General features: G+C 43.6%; 1 protein-coding gene across 3 annotated transcripts in view; it reads left to right on the forward strand.

Annotated features, from left to right (window-relative positions):
• The window catches only part of pdlim5b (PDZ and LIM domain 5b), a 23,754-nt gene extending 4,728 nt beyond the window's left edge, over window positions 1-19,026 (forward strand). Inside the window, exons 3-14 of one of the 3 annotated variants that reach the window (XM_029168249.3) lie at window positions 5,081-5,232; window positions 9,509-9,545; window positions 9,780-10,303; window positions 11,789-11,815; window positions 11,983-12,137; window positions 12,934-12,961; window positions 14,923-15,077; window positions 16,822-17,002; window positions 17,148-17,328; window positions 17,528-17,648; window positions 17,741-17,856; window positions 17,953-19,026. In XM_029168249.3, the coding sequence (XP_029024082.1) occupies window positions 5,081-5,232; window positions 9,509-9,545; window positions 9,780-10,303; window positions 11,789-11,815; window positions 11,983-12,137; window positions 12,934-12,961; window positions 14,923-15,077; window positions 16,822-17,002; window positions 17,148-17,328; window positions 17,528-17,648; window positions 17,741-17,856; window positions 17,953-18,042 (1,767 nt within the window). In that variant the 3' untranslated portion in view covers window positions 18,043-19,026. Of the gene's footprint in view, window positions 1-5,080; window positions 5,233-9,508; window positions 9,546-9,779; window positions 10,304-10,935; window positions 10,989-11,788; window positions 11,816-11,982; window positions 12,138-12,933; window positions 12,962-14,922; window positions 15,078-16,821; window positions 17,003-17,147; window positions 17,329-17,527; window positions 17,649-17,740; window positions 17,857-17,952 lie in introns of all 3 variants that reach the window. The other 2 variants (XM_029168251.3, XM_029168250.3) reach the window with 2 other exon arrangements.
• The last annotated feature ends 82 nt before the right edge of the window (window positions 19,027-19,108 follow it).

Consider the following 19,108-nt stretch of genomic DNA (forward strand, 5'->3'; position numbering starts at 1 on the left):
ATGTGTCCGCCGGCAGTCCTGTGTTAAGTCACCAGCGGTTGGAGCATACCACACTGACTCCAGAGCCCGGCAGCACGGCTCCCACAGGTTCCCATTCCATCATGGCATTGGTTATTGTCGCCTCCTGACATATTTTCAGACTTGCACATGGGCAGTGAATGGCTCCGATTTCTTTGTATTGTTTAGATGCCAGGAATCCTTTTGTCTATTTATTTTAGCAGCCCTATGTCACCTCTGGTCTGGTGTTACAGCCTGTGTTATGTAATATGCTGTCTTACAAAGCTGAAAGGACAGGTTAAGAATTACAGTATGTTTGCTCTAAAATTTGACAGATTCCACAGTCATAGCTCCAATTGTCTGATCTATAATAATTGCTCTGTCTGTAATCCAATGTACAATACAAGTGTTTACAATGGAAGGAGTTACTTAAGCGTATGTTCATATATGGAAACATCTGCCAACAGTTACTCCAGCTCCCTCATTTGATGAGTGAGTAGAACATTGAGTGCACCACAGGCCTATTTTAAGGTTCATTAGAAACCCACAAAGTTAACTAGGCCGACTTTACAGAAAAGAATATACACATGTTTCTATCGCATTAAGGCTTCTTTTGCTTAGATGGTAGTGATTGCTATGAAATAATTGTGTAATAACGTTACATATGCTTAACACGTGTAAGTGATCCAAAGGTTTTTGTACTGTGTGTGTGTGTGTGTGTGTGTGTGTGTGTGTGTGTGTGTGTGTGTGTGTGTGTGTGTGTGTGTGTGTGTGTGTGTGTGTGTGTGTACTGTACCACAAACTATTGTGTATATGTGAGATTTAGTTTGGTGTCAGAGTCACAAACACTTCACAGAACACGAACAACACAGTGTAACACAAATTAGAGCTCGAATAAACAGCACTAGAGCAGCGTGAGACCCTCTCAGGGAGCATTTCTTTGGTGGGTGGTTGACTTTTGTGTTTTGTACATACTTTAAGTGTTTATGTGGGAAAACAAGTATGAGGCGTGAGTGAATGAATTATGTGTTTGTTTGTTTTAGACAACTTTAAGCAAAGCTCCGCTCACTGTTAAAAGGCAGACCACCCATGTGTGCATGAATGTGAGTTCCTTGTGCCCCAGACGTGTGTAAAAGGCTCCCTCTCAAAAGACGAGATTTTGAGGTGGAGGTATATTTAAAATATTAATCATGGTGGGTTTAACATGTGAAAACATTTTAACAATCCTCTGTTGTTCATGTCTGTGTTTATCAGGTCATATGGGGGTCGGCTCTTCTGACCACTGACCTCTAACTTCCCCCTCAGGCCTTTGGCATCCTTTTATTTATTGTTTCAGTGACATGTGATAGTTCAAGTGAGCATCGCTACAAGCTAATTTTAGCTCTATGTTTTCAGTAGGCGCCGTATCTCCAGAAGTGTGTTTTTTCATGCAACACCTTTATGTTTTAATAGAGGGAACTTCACTGCGAGAGAAGAGGAACATGATGATTTACTGCAGTGAGTTTAGGCAGCTCACATCAATGTCAAACAATGTATGTAATAGAGAAGAAATTTATTGGAAATTTTGTGTATACATATGCATAAATGTGATAAATACTGAAGTAATGTAGTAATCCAATGTTATTCCAACATTTACTACAGAAATTATACTAAGGTTCATACATGAAGGGTCTAATTTAGTAATCGTAACATCGTATAGTTCACCTGCATTTGCTGAATTTGCACTGTTTCATTTTTAAAAGCGCTGTGCTTTGATCAGCAGCAAACCGTTTGTGTTGGTGTTTCTGTTTCATTGAGATGAAACGGAAAACCCTTGGGTCAAGCTAGCGTTTATCTTTATATGCATTTCTTTGCAGATCTTGCTGTAAAGCCGTGTACTGTGTTCAGGTTACACATGCATACAGTATCTGCATGTGTTTGATCTCAGTGTGATCCTGTGCTGTCTAACTATAGTTGTATTGAGCCCATCTGCTTTCAATCTTGCTAATGCTGTGTGCCAGAGCTACAGTATAAAGAATAACTGCTCTTGATTTTGATTTACACCACTCACCATTTTTGTTTAGATTAGAGCTGTTGCTAACAATTTAGGTTTTAATGCACAGTTTCCTCCATAGAGTAGGCCGAGCCCGTATGGTTAAATATCCAATAGCACAACTGGTCCGGCATAACTACAACCCACGACTACTGTTGTGACAGTTGCCCGTCGACCTCAGTGGATTAAAATGGAAAACAAATGCAGTCAATTCAAGCCCTGACACTTTAAAAAGCCTTTTATCTCTTTAGTGTTTTTCCTGATAATTCTGATCATCAATCAGCTTCTGCTTTGTATGTATGTGCTGCACAGCCAGAACATGTTTCCAACCAGACATAGAGACTATTTGGCTCAGTGAAAATACCAAAAGAAAAATAGAAATAGTGGCGTAGTGCAGAAACCAGCGCTGGCATTTGTGTGCCCAAGACGTCTAAAACCCTTTTCATCTCATCCGTCTGGTCAGCCAGGTTTGTTTCTGGCCTCACTAGAGGGTATTCAGCATTCAGAGCAACGTTGGTACTGCTTTGTGTTGTTTTTGTTTGCGTTGTCATGGCGATTTGACTAAGCGCTCCTGTGTAGGTGCCTGGCATCTCGCATTTTCCAAGGGCCTGACAGATGAAGTTAGACACTGGGGTCAAACCATGACAACCGTAGGTCTGCCTCAGCTCAGAGGTGCTTTGGGTCTTTAGAATCCCTGGACGGGTTCATCCCAGAGGTTCTGCAGAGGTTCTCAGTCCTGCTTTCTGCAAGGGGAGCGTTTGGTGAGACTGTGTGACAGGCTTAAAAATGAACACCCATCAATAAACCAGCACTGCACTGCACAGCTGTCAGGTTACATAGTAGTGTGTCAATCTGCTTTGTGTTCCTGTGATGACACTATGTCAGGCCCAAGCCTTTTCCATATAAGGCCCTCAGTCTTAAACTACACTGCACAGACAATACATGCATTTCACAGGCTGCAGGCTCTCGTCACATCTTGAGTGTGAACTGACCGCAGCCCTCTTCCTTTTGCCATATTTCCACAGAAAACAGGAAGCTACAAGCTTTACACCAGGACGGATGACGAAGTGTTGAGCGGGAATGACACCCTTTTGTGTTATCTGATTCCTCTGAACAAGTTGCTATGTTAAATGTACATGTAAAATGCTAGACATATTGCTCTAAACATTAACAACTACAGCATTGTACTATTTAGTGAAGAATTCAGTCTATCAGTGGTTTTGGCTTGGGTGTTCTCTACTTATTGGATCATTTGGAGAAGCACTGAAGTGCCATAAATCTGTCCATTGTAACAAAGCTGCTCTGTCTTGAAACATAACATTGTCTTTTATAACAAATATATAAATATTATTTTAAGTAATGCATTGCATATTATGAATAAGTTAACTAGGGACTAAAGAGGCAGATCTGAACTGGGTTTAGAATGATTTGTACTTTTATGTGCAGGTCTTTATAGATAGCTATATACAGAAGCATGGATTAGTTTGCCACAAAGACTTTGGACTTCGAATAAATTGGGGTGCTTTTTTTTCTCTTGCTTATTTTTAGTTGGTAATGCCATAATCTCCAGGGTAGTGTAAGATGGATGTGCTAAAGGCTTTGCAGTTTTCTGTGCTTAAGCTCCAAGCAAGCAGTCATTACCAGTAAATGCTCAGCAGTGAAATCAGCAGTGTGAAGAGGAGCGGAGCAGCACAGCAGCCACACTATTATGTGGCCGGAATCCCATTCATGTACACGCAGTTGGAGAGACACTTCATTTACTTGAAAAGCCTATTTCTCGTGCCAAACCAACACAAAGCCTCCTCGTAGCCTTTTATGCCCCCACTTATACATATACATGCATCTTGTGCTTTACAAGTTTTGACTGAGAGCGCGTTGGCAACGCATCCCGCTGTCTTGAGCAGCACAGCCAAATTTTCAGGTCGCTGTTTATTTGTCCTAGAACGTCCGAGCGCTCTCGATGGTCTGCAGATGCCAGAAACTCACACTGCAATGTCTGTTTGTTTCGTATCCATTTGAAGCACTGGGATTCATAAAGCGCTTTCTGTTTGCAGATGAAAGCGTCAACCAGTTTCCTGTATTTAAATAATTTCGCCTTTTCCTCTCTTCATATCTTAAAAAAGAACCACTGTGAAATTGCCATATATAGAGTCATGTACTTCCTCACATCCCTACAAGGAGACGTTATTAGAGCTCCTGTCACTCTCCCGCTTGTTCTGCACAGCACACAAACACATGCACGCAGAGAGACAGAGAGAGAGAGACAGAGAGAGAGAGAGAGAGAGACACACTGACAGTTGGAGGGACGTGTTGATTCAACAGCCCTTCAGCGACGTTTCTCCTCTCTGACCCGTGGACCTGCATAATGGAGTATAGCGGATGCCGGTAAGCTCTGAATAGAACCTGCGTTTCCCTTGTCGAACACCAATGGATTGTTTTGTCCAAAGTAAATGAGTCAGGGGAGGCTTCATACCATGGATCTGTTTGATAAGGACACAAGGGAGGCACGACTCCAGAGAATGTGTTGCTCACTGTCACCACCAGTCACTTCCACATTCTTTCTCTCCCCCTCTTCCCCTGTTTTGTCATCATGAGGGTTAACACAATGGCACATTCTTTATGTCTCATTGGCTCCTTTTTATTTTCTAAACCAGGGCAAAGTCTTTCAGGCTCAACTTGCGTTGCAGAACTGGGAAAGGAAGCAGTTTGTTTTGTTTGAACATTAGAAAAGGAGCTTCTCCACTGATTGTACATTCCTACATGCTCACCACCAGCATGACGGCACAGGTTTTACTGCACAAGTGTGTGCTGACTGATCAGTGGGCTGTACCAAGCCTTGTGCAATCACCACACCTGATTAGGAGTCATCCCTTCCTCATAGTTATATTACTTCCTGTCTGTTGAATACAAGTCTCAGCAATGCTGGGCAGGGAGAGAATGGGAGAGGGAACATGATAAAAACACTTCTGAGCTCTGTATGACTGGGATAAGTTGCATAAGGTACCGTTATCTGATGTTATCTGAGCATGTTTTTCTTATGTGTCACTGCAGCTGACTGATGGAGGCAAGGCAGCCGATGCCAAGATGAGCATCGGGGACATCATTCACTCCATCAATGGCGTTTCTACAGACGGCATGAACCACTTGGAGGCCCAGAACAAGATTAAAGCCTGCACAGGCAACCTCAGCCTCACTCTACAGAGGTACCTACACAATACACCTCACATACATTGCAAACTAATTTTTTGTGCTATATTTAATTTACCTTTTTACTGTTTCAAAACAACAAAGTTTTTGATGCCGCAATCAAAAAGACTAAATCATTTTCTGGTTGCTTGTGCTTCTCTGTCTCTCCCACATTAAAGTTTGCAGTAAATGTAAATACTCCATTAATCCTTTGCATCTTCCTCTGTGGAGTGAGTGGCACCACACCTGTAGATCTCATCAGCGCTCGACTTCAGTTTGTCTCTGGTCTTGCTGAGTCTATCAACTGTTCTACTGCTCAACCCATTAGCAGGAGGATGGCTGGGAGGCCCTTAGAGTATATTAAATCCACGGTGCTGCGTCAGGGTCACTATAAGCAAAAGCTCTTTAATCCTTTTTTTCCTCAATATATGCTTCAAAGAAAAGAAGACAGGGCTTGTTGTTAGACCGCCAACCGCCAGGCCCCAGACAGCTAATCTTCCATTGGCAGGAGGCCCAGTATGGACTAATGAATGCAGTTGATACATTCTTACAATATTAAAATGACATATTTTAATGATTAAATTAAAATTAATCATTTAAATTAATTTTAGCTTTAAATTTCTGTACCTGAGTTTAAAGATGAGCAGCTTTCGTGTCAGACACAAACAGGAGAATGCGACACGCTCACTCTTTCCAAGCTGTAAAACATGTTGACAGCAAACCTCAAAGCCTGTTTCGCATGTCTTCTCATTCCATCACCACTTCAAAGGAGAAAGGAGTCGGTGCTTTAATCGTGGGAAAATGATCCTAAAATAGCCCCGTCCCACAGCTGCATGTAATCGTCTGCGGGTAATGGATGCACAATGAGACGTCAAGCGTTCTTGTCTCACAACATGTAAACTACAACTAAAATTACCCGCAAACCAACAAAGGTCCGTTTGTTGAAAATGACACATGATTGTAGGAGGCTGCACTTGTGGCCTCATTGTAAAAGCTGCTTTTTCAGGCTAGTGTTTATATTCTGGGAGAGACACAGAGTAGAACCTTAGGGACAATGAAAGTATTGAAAGGCTCACTTTTCTACTTACTATTTATTTATATCTACAAATGCACATAAAGTTTTCACACCAATTAGTCTTTACATGTATTTGTTGAGGCTACAGCAGAGATGTCCCCTTTTATTAAAAAAAAACATTTTCTGGGTTCATATTTTTTTCAATAAGCTTTCAGTTAATATAAAGAGCAGTTATTGGTGAACTTTATGGGTAATATTATTTTCTGCTATCATGAAAATCCTGTTGCGGAGGAGCCAACAGCTACAAGCAGTCTGTGGGAAGTAGCTTTAGGAAAGTATGATAATTGGTGTTTATTTATTGTCATTGAAATATGCAGCCCGGCGCAATAAAACACCCTCCCCAGAGGTCGTGGCTGGCTGCACCTGGTTCCAAAACCTCAAAGATATTACAGATCTGCACGGCGAAGCCGACGATACAACGCAATCCTGATGTTTGACACAAGAATTTCTCTCAGATCCCACAGCAAAGGGGCGTTTGGGATTCTGTGTACGCTCCACATGTCTTGTGTGTCCGGATATGTGTTATTTGAGAGGGAACAGAACAGTGGGAATCTTTTGTGAACTGTTATTTTCATCACATTTAGTGTATAACCACGTGGGCTTTGCGTTACGTTGTATGTTGTGATTGAACACAAGCAGAACCTTGTTAGTTTTTGCATATTCTGGATTGTCCTACACAGAGTGTTGTTGTAGTAGTAGTAGTAGTAGTAGTAGTAGTAGTAGTAGTAGTATTAGTATGCACCCAGCAAGTCTTATTGTAGTGTTATAGGTCAAAGGACAGTCCAGTATGATCCATAGCCCCCTGCTGACTCCTGGCGAGCTTAACCAGATGTGGTGCAGTGGTCGGGCGGAAAGTAAGGAAGACTGGGTTGTTACAGAACATTGGTTGGACCTATATTAAAAGAATAAATTTACTAGAATAGCAGTTTATTCAGTTGTGGTTGCTGCATCCAGAGACATGACCTCAGGAAAGCCCTCATTTCCCTGTCGGATGCATCGTGGTTCACCGTTCATTTACATTCAAATCTTCAATACCATTTGAATGCCTGGTCCTGTGGTTAACATTAGATTCCACAATTCTCTTGCCAACACAAACAGGCTCGGCCACAAAACTTATCACTCACGCTCCACTGACGATGCTTTATGGTAAAGAGAGAGGCATGTCAAGGCACATGAGGGTGGATGCGTCAGGTCTGCAGCAGTCGGGTCCATGTGACTGCTGATAAGGGCCAGTGCACGGGATTCTCGTTTGACACGTGCACAGCTGCATCAGACAGGCAGATGCAGGCAATAACAGCAACGCATCCAGGCAACCGGCAGCAGCAGTGTGCTGTCCAATTACCTGCTAATAAGCTTCAGCTGGAAATAGCGACCACGCTTCTGTTGCTTAATTTAAAAAAAGAAAAAGGAAAAGTCGATTCTTTCCAATGAAATGTCAAGATTTGTTCTTCCCACGTTCTCGCTCTTGGTAAATATAAGGGAGCAGTGCGAAGTGAAAGGACATGGAGTGATGTGCCAGACACAAGCTGTGAGTTATGCTGCTGAGTGGATGACCTGGCTGCACGGAATAAGAAAAATACACACAAACCGTATTCCCACAGCCATTAATTTCCTAGTGCTCGGTTTTGCTTTGCTTTCTCAAATGGAGGAGAGCGGATCTTGAATGGTGTGCAGCTATTAGTGACATTAACACACTATGTGCTTTATGTGTTATGGCATGCTGTGGCTGCAGAATTAAGCTGCTTGAGGGATATTTCGGGGCATCATGAAAATCTGAGAAACTGTGTGGTACTAAAATGAAAGCAGTGCTGAAGATTATAGGCTTGTCTTCTTTGAGCTGGTTTCCCCTCCGTGTTTGAAAATATGGATATGTGAGCTCGTAAGGTGGCGAGGCACGTCTGCGGCGCGGTGATTATTAGCCTCCTTTAGAATATGTCTCTTGGCCCCTGAGGAGACACAGGCAGGATGGAGACGCGTCTCCAACTCACCTCTTATGGTTGAACAGGTTAACTCTTGTATAGATAGATGCTTGTATAACAAAGTGCCGATGATAATGATCATAATAAATCATTGAATCATATAAAACATTAATAACTTTGCTTTGCCGCCTGCAGAGCAGCAAGTTTCTAGACACTCTTCTGTCTCTGTCGATGGGCCTTACAGCTGTGCCTGTCGGCGTCATCACTCTCTCCAGTTACACACAATGGACCAGCGACACGCCGGGACGCCATAGAGCAATAACACAGCCCAGCGGCCGTCCGGGCCGGGCCGGGTTGGGAGCAGGACCACAGAGAGGGGCGGAGCCCAGCAGATGTTCGCGGGACCACCCTCGCGAGTGTTTGTTCAGCGAGCTCTGGGAAAATGGCCGAGAGCGGGTCCACCCAGCTGCGTCTCAGCGGGTCACGGATGGCAGATACACGCCGTCTGTGCAGACTGGGTCCTGTTCATGGTGGAATGCGCTCTTTGATCTTTAGACCTTTCCCTGTTTTGCTTGGCGGCGCGTGAGCCAACAATAGAGGGGGGGAGAAAACACCCCGTGTATGAACTTTTTCGGAGGAAAGTGTAAACGAGAGTTTGGCCGTCGATGACATCAGGACACGAGTGAAGGGCGGGGCTCGTCAGTCTGGTGCCAGGCCCGGCCACAGAGGAAATGTGTAGAGATTGTTGGCTGTTGTCCTAATATGGCAGCGAGGGGAGGATGTCAGTGGACATTGTCCGAAACCAGCCTCGCTGATTCAGTGTCTGTTTTTTTGTTTTGTCTTTTTATGAGGAACAGGGGCCACGCTGTCTCCATGTTTGGAGCAAATATAGGACACACTGGGAACAAAGGCATCTGTCTGCATTTAAGTTTTATTGCTTCACTTCCACTGACTTTTGTTTACTTTTAATTTTAGAACATTTCAGTGACCTATGCTTCACTTGACCTGAGAGCTAGTATGGTGTTGTTAGTGTGCACTAGTACATGTGTAACACGGGTGTGGAATGTTTAATGGAGAAAGTGAATGAAAGGGGGGTTTATTAACAATGAAAGACAAAGGGGAGGCCGCCCTCTGCTAGTGAAGACGGTAAAACCAGCTCACTCACTTCCTGTTTCCTTGTGACCTTTGCCCTCTGCATGTGAAGGGTGATCCATCACTGAATGCTTGTACTAAAGGTGTTGTTTGTTTTTTTTCATGATGCCAATGCGTTTTTTATTGTTGTCTTTGTGTTTTTTTTAGACCCTCCACCGCTCCACCTACAGCAGAAGCACCCAAGGTATGAGGAAATATACATGTATCTGTTCTACCTATGATACCAGTTTAGGTTACAGCGAGTCTGAGTCTTCTGAGACGATGACCACAGCTTGCATTTAATGCCAGCATGCCTCTCGTCGCTACCTCTGTGTGAAGCCGTGTTTGACTTTGATGTGACGTGTGATGGAATGCTCATTTATAATACATGCATGAGATTGTGGTGGATTTGCTGTTGCATGCTGTGTGTTTTACACAGGACCAGCCTCGAGAAATCATTAAGCCCGTCCCGATCTCTCAGCCCGCCCCCAGCGCCACAAACGCCAGCGACAAGCCTTCCACTCAGCCCAGTCCTGCCTACAACAAGACAGCTCGGCCTTTTGGGGGGGGCAGTGGCGGCGCCGTAACGGGTTCTCCCTCTCTGGCTGCCCCCAAAGTAGCCACCATTCCCTCTGAGTCATCTGCTTTCACGCCAGCGGCTCCCTCCCAACCACCGCAGCCTCCATTTCCGCTGAAGTCGAGCATCGCTACCCCCGACCCAGCACCGGCCACCTCCACCCATGTTCCCAAACCCAGCCCCGCCCCTCAGTCTGTGTCTTCCTCCTCATCTAAGTCCTCCTCTCCAGCCAAAGTGGCGGTCCCCTCCTCTCATCCCAGCGTCCCCCAGTCCTCTGTCTATAACACCCCTATTAAGCTATATTCCAATGTAAATGCTTGTGAGGTGGCTATGGGACAGAGGCGAGGTCTTTTGGAGAGTCAAGGGTTGACGGAGCTCGTTAATGGGTAGGTACCAGTCACAAAAGCAGGAACTGCATGTTTTCTCCCACACTGTCCCTGTGTTATTTTTTTGGTTTCCTTATTTAGACTTATTAACTAGACTAACAATGAAACGGCTCTTCACCTGTGTTGCAAAGAGAATCCCAGACATGCTGCACAGCTTGATTAAATTCCAGGGAGCTGGAAAGGGAGCAGAAGCTAACTGACGCCGCCCGTCAGTCTGTCGCAGCGCTGACAGGCGCTGCTGCTAGAACTCTCGTTTCTATTATTCATAGTCCTAGCAGCCTTTTTAGATACGGACGGAGCTGAGTTTGGCAGGGCTGCGCTTTGTTGGCAGGTTTTTGGCTCCGTGGTGGAGCCACAGACCGAGCTGGGTTCAAGTGCTTTGCCTCGTTCTCTTCTCCCAATGAAAATAAATAGGTCACAAGTTAACTTGGCTTAAATGGCTTATTGAGGACACTTTAATAGTTGTGAGACCTGCCTGAGCACAGCATGTGCGTTTGGGTCCTGGTGTTCAGTTCAGGTGTGTGTCTTCTCTGCACATTCTCTGAGGGGACTTTGAGTTGTGAAGCACATTGTGACTGTTAACCGTTCTCCCTCTCTTTTGCTGTTCTGTTCATGCTCCGTCTTGGCTTCAGCTTTCCTCCCATTTGCATTTTCTTTACCAACAGGAGGAGGAGAAGACAGACAAGTTAGTGCTCTGAATGATAACATGGTGTGGCTCTCTAACTATGTGGTGTGTGATTACAGCCCTCGCATCCCTCTGGTTTATGATTACCTATTACATGCCCACACCTCTTTGAGTGAACCCTCATAAACCTCGCATTCGTGCTCGCCCACTTATGGCACATGTTCATTTCCAGGTCCAACGCATCTTTGAGATGCCACAGACCAGCAAGCTTCACATCAACTTGTGCCGCTCACTCATTTTCTCACAGGCCCCAAGCAGCATGTTCACTAACATGTGTTTACATCCTGTGCAAACAGACTTATCGGTGCACTCCATCAACTTTTATGTAGGACCGCACAGATTATTAGAGCTGTGCTCTGCTTTGGTTTGCAATCACTTCCCCTGGAACAGCTTCACAAACATGGATGTGTGATGAATTTAACTCACACCTGGATCAGCACTGAGCATGAAAACACCTACATGTATAAGTATATATATGTGTATATTAAAATACGTCCTGGGATGAAACCTCCTCATACCAAAGCACATTACTCCCATCTTGTGGTGAGATTTGATCACTGTCACTTTTATTGTCATCCACCTACTGAAGTTACAGATACATTTGCTGTAGTGGCACCTCTTTACTGTTGTCAGTTAATATCTTGTAGTTTCACATAAAAATAGGGTTTACGTCTAGAATCATGAACCTCATACATAAGGATGTAAGGACATAGGATGAGGACTTTAGACTGTAAAACTTAGCATTTAATGTGACTTTGAATCTGCTTTTTCTTTCCTACCTTCTCATTTCTCACCTGCAGAACTCCTCCTCCAACTAGACCTCGGAGGTAATTGTGACCTCTAATAGCTGTAGAGCTGCTCGTGTGTGGACTGAACTGTAGACACAGTAGATGTACTGGCGTGTGTTAGTTCCTGGTTGGTGTGTGTATGTGTAAAAACAATAGATGCTGTAACACAGATCATACCGTAACCACTTCTTTGTCTCTCCGTAAAGAAAACCTGCCGCGGAGCCTGATCCTCACACATCTCCACTAAGTGACGCCAGCAAGAAGCGTGTGATCGAGGACACGGAGGACTGGCACCCGCGGAGCGGCACCTCCCAGTCCCGTTCCTTCCAAATCCTGGCCCAGCTCACCGGTACTGAAAACGGTGTGTACCAGGCTCAGTGGGCTCACACAGGCTTAATCACACTGTTGATACAGAGCCTGCGGAGGCATTTAACTTATTTCTGCTTGGGTGCTGACTCTGGCTGAACGTTTCATTAGGAATTAACTGGGTATTGAAGGGTTTACAGTAGCTTGATTGCTGTCAGATTATTCTAACTATGTCCAATTTTAGGATCATCTTTGAAAGGAAATTCTCTTCATTACTGACATTAATTACTGTCTTTTATGATATTTCTTTTTCAAACTTTACAGCTTCTGTACAGTAAATTATAGTGATTTTATAATTACTTTAATCAACATCATGATTTAGTTTATGAAATGCTTTGACATTAAGTAACAGTGACGGTTGCAGGGGAAGCCTGCGGTTTTAGTATCCCTCTATTCTTGCGTGTGTGTGTGTGTGTGTGTGTGTGTGTGTGTGTGTGTGTGTGTGTGTGTGTGTGTGTGTGTGTGTGTATGTGTGTGTGTGTGTGTGTGTGTTCGTTCAACTGATTTAAAATGGCACTAACAGCAACCAGGTTATTAGCATGAAGAGAGCTGAGACTTCTCAAATGATGTTACCAGAACTCTGTGGGTGTAGATTCAATCTGTCTGGTGTTTCTGCAGATGTGGGACGACTGGAGAATAGTTCCTGGGGGGGTCTCAATTGCATTTTTCACTAAGACAAGATGAACCTAGAAAACTTGTAATAAAGCAACAACCAGTAGCAACATTATTTTGTGCAGTCAATTGTTTATTTTCCATCCTAATTTATTGTCACAATGTTTTCATTGTTGCAGAACAAGTTCCAGAGAAAACTGGAAAGAGGTAAGTGGTTGGTGGTCTGTCATATAACCACATTCGGTTTGTGTGTCTGTCTAAAGTACTGCATCTGTTTTAGCAATGAAACTGTTACTTGACCTTCTTGATCAGATTTCAAATTCACCTTTGGTGAATTCCCCCAGTCCGTCATGTGTTTGAGCTCTTGACTCTGAGCCCTGATTTCCTGAACTCGGGCTCCCAGAGCATCCTGCTTAATTCAAAGCTTCGGTTAGGGGGCGGGCAGTGAGACAGTGATACACATCACTACTACTACTGCTCTCAGTCTTCAATCTGTTTTATCTGCACTAAACACAGTCTGCTCTCTTTACACACTCACCAGCCAATCAGGGTATCACTCACTGTAAATTGTGGTTAATTAAATGGTATTGTGGGTAATGGCACCGCTGCCAAAAGCAGATTCCTGCTGTCCTCCTGTTAGTGAGCTTTTCATCTGTTTGGATCCAGTGTAGTAGATCCAAACAGAGCAGATCTTAAATTTACCTCGCTTTATTATTTAATACACAATTGCAAAGGAAGGTTTCTTGCTTTTTAAAGTCATCCAGTGCCTCCTTCTCCTTATTTCCTGTCTTAATCTTCCTGCTTTTCCTTTCCCCCTTTCTTCTGATTCTGTCTGATGGGGAAAATCAGAGCTAACAAGTTGGACCCAGAAGTTATAGGACACAAGTACAACAAGCTGAGAGACTGGCATCATGACGTTTCAGCACGAGTGCTAAATGTGCAGGAATCTGGGTTTTGAATTGTTTATTGTTTTATTATTATTATTATTATTATTATTATTATTATTATTATTATTATTATTATTATTATTATTATTATTATTATTATTATTATTAATTGACCATTATCATGTGTCCATTGGCTGGTTCTGTTCTGTTCCTGCAGCTTTTATTTCGTCCAGCAGACGTCGACAAAATATATTAAAATAAGAGCAGTCAACCTGTTTAATTAATTTAAATATTAATTATAGGTATATAATTGTCTTGTAAATTGAACATGTGCTTAACATGTGCTTAAAAATGCACATTGTTGAAGGCTGGTGTTTCCCCTCACATCTTCTATATCCTTTAGTTTTCTGCACATGTCTTTATGCTTTTTCTGTTTTCTATACTAATCAAAGTAGTTTCATTTGTATGTAATTTATCCCAATAAACTTTTTTCCCTTGCTACTCTTGCTTCTTGCTTATCTTTCACTTTTCCCGTCTGGTTCCCAGTTACAGTAGTTCAGAAACCTTACAGAAGCTTTAGGGAAGCAGTTCACGAGTTCTAACCTTCGTTAAATATTCTCTGTCTGAGAAACATGCCACTACACTGTGGTTTTCAGCCTTCGTGGACTTAAGAACCTTCGTTTCCCACAAGAGGTGGTCAGCTTGGAATGGATGCTGTGAAGTTTATACTGGGTGGTGACCAGAAGGACTAGCGCTTCTTTTTTTCTCTTTAAATATTTTGTAGCTCATAATATTTTTACTGCCAAAAAAAGACGCCACTCTCTGCTCTAACTTTACTTATTCAGAGGAACATAAGCAACAAGCACTAGGCTACATACAAGATACCTTGTTGTCTCCCGCTGCTAAATGATTGACTTTACATGTTGGAGTGGAGTGTAAGATACATGTATGGTACCACTTAACTGTTCCCCTATGGCCAGTGGACAGAAGTGCGTGTTCTCATTGGAGGGTCCCCCTAAATTCCCTAATTGTTTGCATGTGTGATTGATATTCCAACTGGTAACTGGTTACACTGGTTACACTGTTTATTCCTGCGGCCCCATTATACAGCAGTCTCTGCTGGAATTTCAGTCTCCTTATTTGGGGGTTGCCCACAGTTTTTACCTACAGTAATATAGAAACTGAGTGTTTCTGCGACACACGCATTCTAGTCAGTGATTCTGCTGAAGAGCTGTCTGTTTAGCCTCCGTTGTGAGTTGACTTGTGCACATCTGGTTCTAGCGAGGCTGTCGATAAAGCCGCTCCCATGGTTCACGCCTCCCCTGCAGCTAAAACCAAAACTGCAGCAGCCCCCAGGAACGGCAGCGTGGCCCCCGCCTCCACGTTGAGCCCCGCGCCTCAGAACAAGCCGTCCCACCACCCTGGAGGTTCATCAGGTACAGTAACTCCCACTACATACAGGTTCAGTGTCAGCGGTCATTCTGCCAGGCCTGTAGAAGTATGTGTAGTTGTGTCTTTTACCCTGCAGGGGGCATCCAAATTCCTCTAAATCCCTTCTGCTCAGTTGTGACATTTATTGCAGGTTTAATACATGACACTAAGCCATTTAGGATTATGAGCTCGGTAAAAACCAGTGGTATTTCATTAATGAGCTCAGATTATTGACTTTTCACAAGACTGCCCAGTTGCGTAGATGAAAATTGAGAAAATTGAGAGTTATGTGTTTAAACTCATGTGAAAGATGCACTTTAAATACACAAGACCTTGAGTTGGTCAGGGTAAATATTTGCAGAAAGGCATCATTCAGGGCTCATTATTAGTAATACTAAGACATCCATGCACTCACTTATGAACAGATGCATTATGTGCCCTGGTGGATTTCCCTTGAGGCCTTTTTAAGAGAAGTGCCACAGGGAGAGAGCACAGAGCCCACAGTTCGCTCTCTGTTGGCCGGCTCTTGTCAGATTAACACATACTTTAGCTCAAGTAAACAGGCATCTACTGTACCTCACTGTGTGGAATGAACTTTAATTTCATCCACTTTTTAATTTAGAATTAAAATCAATGTTGGTTCCATGTGAGACATGTGACATTTAGGCCTTAAAGTTGTCTAGAATAATGTTTCCGACGACTTTAGACTTCATAGTGTGTTACTTTGCATTTCGTCTCATCTCTCTGTCTTGAATTTAGAGCAACAGAACAGACATGAGCACGACGTGCCCCCTGCTGTGATCCAGTTTGAGAAGTCCTCTCATGCTGACTCTTCCTCCTTATCTTTCTCACACAGTGTGACAGCATTGACCGACTTACAAACGCATCTGCCACTTTCTGTCCTATTTAACGTGTCTGAGCTCTCTATCGCTGCTTTCGCCAACGGATTTATTTAGAATTCAGTCCCGCTAAGAGCTTATCACCATCCGCTGCACCGTAATAGCTTTCACACAGGCGAGGTCATTCAGTGAGCTGCGTTTAAAGACTACGGCACATTTGCAGCATCTGCAACAGTGGTGCATTTAGGTTTGCGTCCATTGCAACTTGGTGGATAATTCAATTGTAATTATTATATTATCATAAGATTCTACAATGTTCAGAAGTAGAATCTCTTGTTTTATTACTGTTTAAACAGCTTCTTCCAACCTGGACTCTCTCCCTCGGTCTTTCTCATTTCTCACTTCCCTCCCAGTACCCCATTCTGTTTGTTCAGTTTGTTTGCTCACTGTTACCAGGAAATTTAGGGAGCACTTGTCCTTTGACCTCCCAAGTCTTATATGATAGTTTCAATAGCATCTCTGTCCCCAAGCCTCATTCCCCCGAGCGCTTTGTCCGAGGGCGGTGAACACTGACCTTCGTCCTGGATGTGTCTCTGCGCCGCGAAGGAGATGAAAAATCGGTGCATCCTCGCCACATGTTTGAGATGAGAGGAGGGGGATTATTATTTTTCCAGGTGTCTCCTCTAACTCTGGGAATGTGTAGTTTCAGTCAGTAGGGGAAAATGGATCTCTTGTCTGCAGAGGGTGGGGAGGCTCTGTCGGACTTAGCCGAGGTTGCAGATCATTATTAAATCATTCGCATTCTTTATCTGGCGACACATGCACAAATACTGGAATAGCAGCACTTGCTAAAAGAAAACCGACACAGCAGTGTATTAATTTATTGGGGCAATTTTCTCTGCTGGTTTAGGTTTTCCAAAAGTGGGAGCATCTCCATCTTTTGGCAAAGTCACCAATCCTGCTCCCAGAGGGCCAGACCGTCCCACTCCACAGCCACACCCTGAGGACCTGAACTCCCTGGTGCAGCGGGCTGAGCACATCCCAGCCGGCACACGCACCCCAGTGTGCAACAAGTGCAACCAGGTCATCAGGTAGCCGACATCAGCAAAACTTGCATTTATTTAAAAGCATTTATCTTAACGTGCAACAGTCGACACTGTTACAAAAACATTAGCAGACGGGTGCAAACTTTTAAACAATCGTCCTGTGTTACTTTCACTTTACCCGACCTTACAGAGGCCCGTTCCTTGTGGCGATGGGCATGTCGTGGCACTCTGAGGAATTCAACTGCGCTCACTGCCACTCCTCCCTGGCCAACCGGGGCTTTGTGGAGGAGAAGGGCCAGGTGTACTGTGAGCGCTGCTATGAGCAGTACCTCGCTCCCACCTGCAACCGTTGCCACCAAAAGATTCTGGGGGTGAGTTGCAAAACATAAATTATTATCTGTGGCTCTCTAGTGCAGAATGATCATACAGACACACAATCCAGTTGATGCTGTAGAGTACGAAACACAAAATCCAAATACAGATAAATAAAATAAAAGGATTCCGCACTCTAAACATTTAAGTGTGTCTTGTGTGTGATAATGCCTTCAACAAGCTGCTCCTTCTCTGCAGGAAGTCATGAATGCCCTGAAACAGACCTGGCACGTTTCCTGTTTCACCTGCACGGCCTGCCACCAACCGATCAGAGGCAACATGTTTCACATGGAGGACGGACAGCCGTACTGTGAAAGAGGTAGAGCACAGCAGGGAGCCCGCAAAAAGCCCTGTAAGGATTCCGCTGTGTCAATACAGTATTGCCACATCTGTCATGTACTGTTTACTCAGACTACTACAAGCTGTTTGGGACCAACTGCCACGGCTGCGACTTCCCAATCGAGGCCGGGGACAAATTCCTGCAGGCTCTAGGAGTCACCTGGCACGACACCTGCTTCGTGTGTGCGGTAGGTCCAGGAGACGCCTTCACAGCGGTTGGGTGTAAAAGTGAGAGAACGTTGAGGGAATCGATTGAAGAACTGTTTATTTGTGCTTCTCCACAGGTCTGTTCTACAAATCTGGAAGGTCAACCGTTCTTCTCCAAAAAGGACAAACCTTTGTGCAAGAAACATGCCCACACAGTCAACATCTGACCTTCTGATGCATATGAACGAGAAAACTCTACTGTGTCAGTTTACAGCCATTCATTACTCATTCAGATGTTAACTATTTTTAAAAAGGATCTGGTTGATCTGTGCGTTCTGGTAGAGTAGCATTGGGTCAGAGGTTCCACTGTAAGCGCTGTTTTACTCTGTTGCTGTTTTTTTTAGCCCCTCTGCCAGTTGTGTATCTGTGCATTATTGATTAATATGCATGTGTGCCAGGATTTGGGTTTCTGCGGGTGGTGTCTTCAAACTCTTTATGGGCATTTGGTTTACTGTGATGACCAACGGAGCTCTAGGGGTCACATACTGTATAAGAGACTAAAATATGTGGACAGCAATGCCACATGCTAGTTTAGACATAAGGGCTTATTTAACTGTAGGGAGAGAATATTTATTTCTAAGCAGGAATAATTCAGTCAACATGTTCTGGCAATAAATATACAGTACTTATCAGCATATGGCCCTCAGAATGAATACAGTATGGGATATATTATTATTGTTTTTGTTTTATTATTAAATGATTCCCAGTAAATTAGTCATGGGTACAGCTGTGTTACGTTAAACTGTGTACACATGCTGTTTTATAGTTTTCAATCCAAAGAAATACAGGTTATAAACTTGAGTCCAGGACAGATCAGTTAGTGACTAGTTCAGCTTGTACATTAAAATACAATTAATCTGAGTAATATGTTATGCTAATAGTTTTTTATTGAACATTAATGAAGCAGGTAGTTTTTATATGTTATTCCATCAGACCTTTGAATCATATTATTTTTGCCCCTACTTAAAATGTTTTTTTTTGTTTGGTAGAATTTATTCAATTAACTTGAAACAGTTTTAATATATATATACTGTATACAGCAAGTCTTTGCACAATATCTGTGTAATATAAAAATGCTATGGAGTTTTTTGTTAGAACTGAGGGAAATGAACGTGCTGTCGCTGTCATTCCAAATAAAAGGGTTCCAACAACGCGTCGCGTGATCTGTACCCGCACGCGCTGCGCTTTGGCGTGCACTTCTCGGAGACGTCGGAGGTGGGAGCTGTGCGCGGG

This window comes from Betta splendens, chromosome 12 (assembly GCF_900634795.4).
Source record: "Betta splendens chromosome 12, fBetSpl5.4, whole genome shotgun sequence".
Classification (NCBI taxonomy): Eukaryota; Metazoa; Chordata; class Actinopteri; order Anabantiformes; family Osphronemidae; genus Betta; species Betta splendens.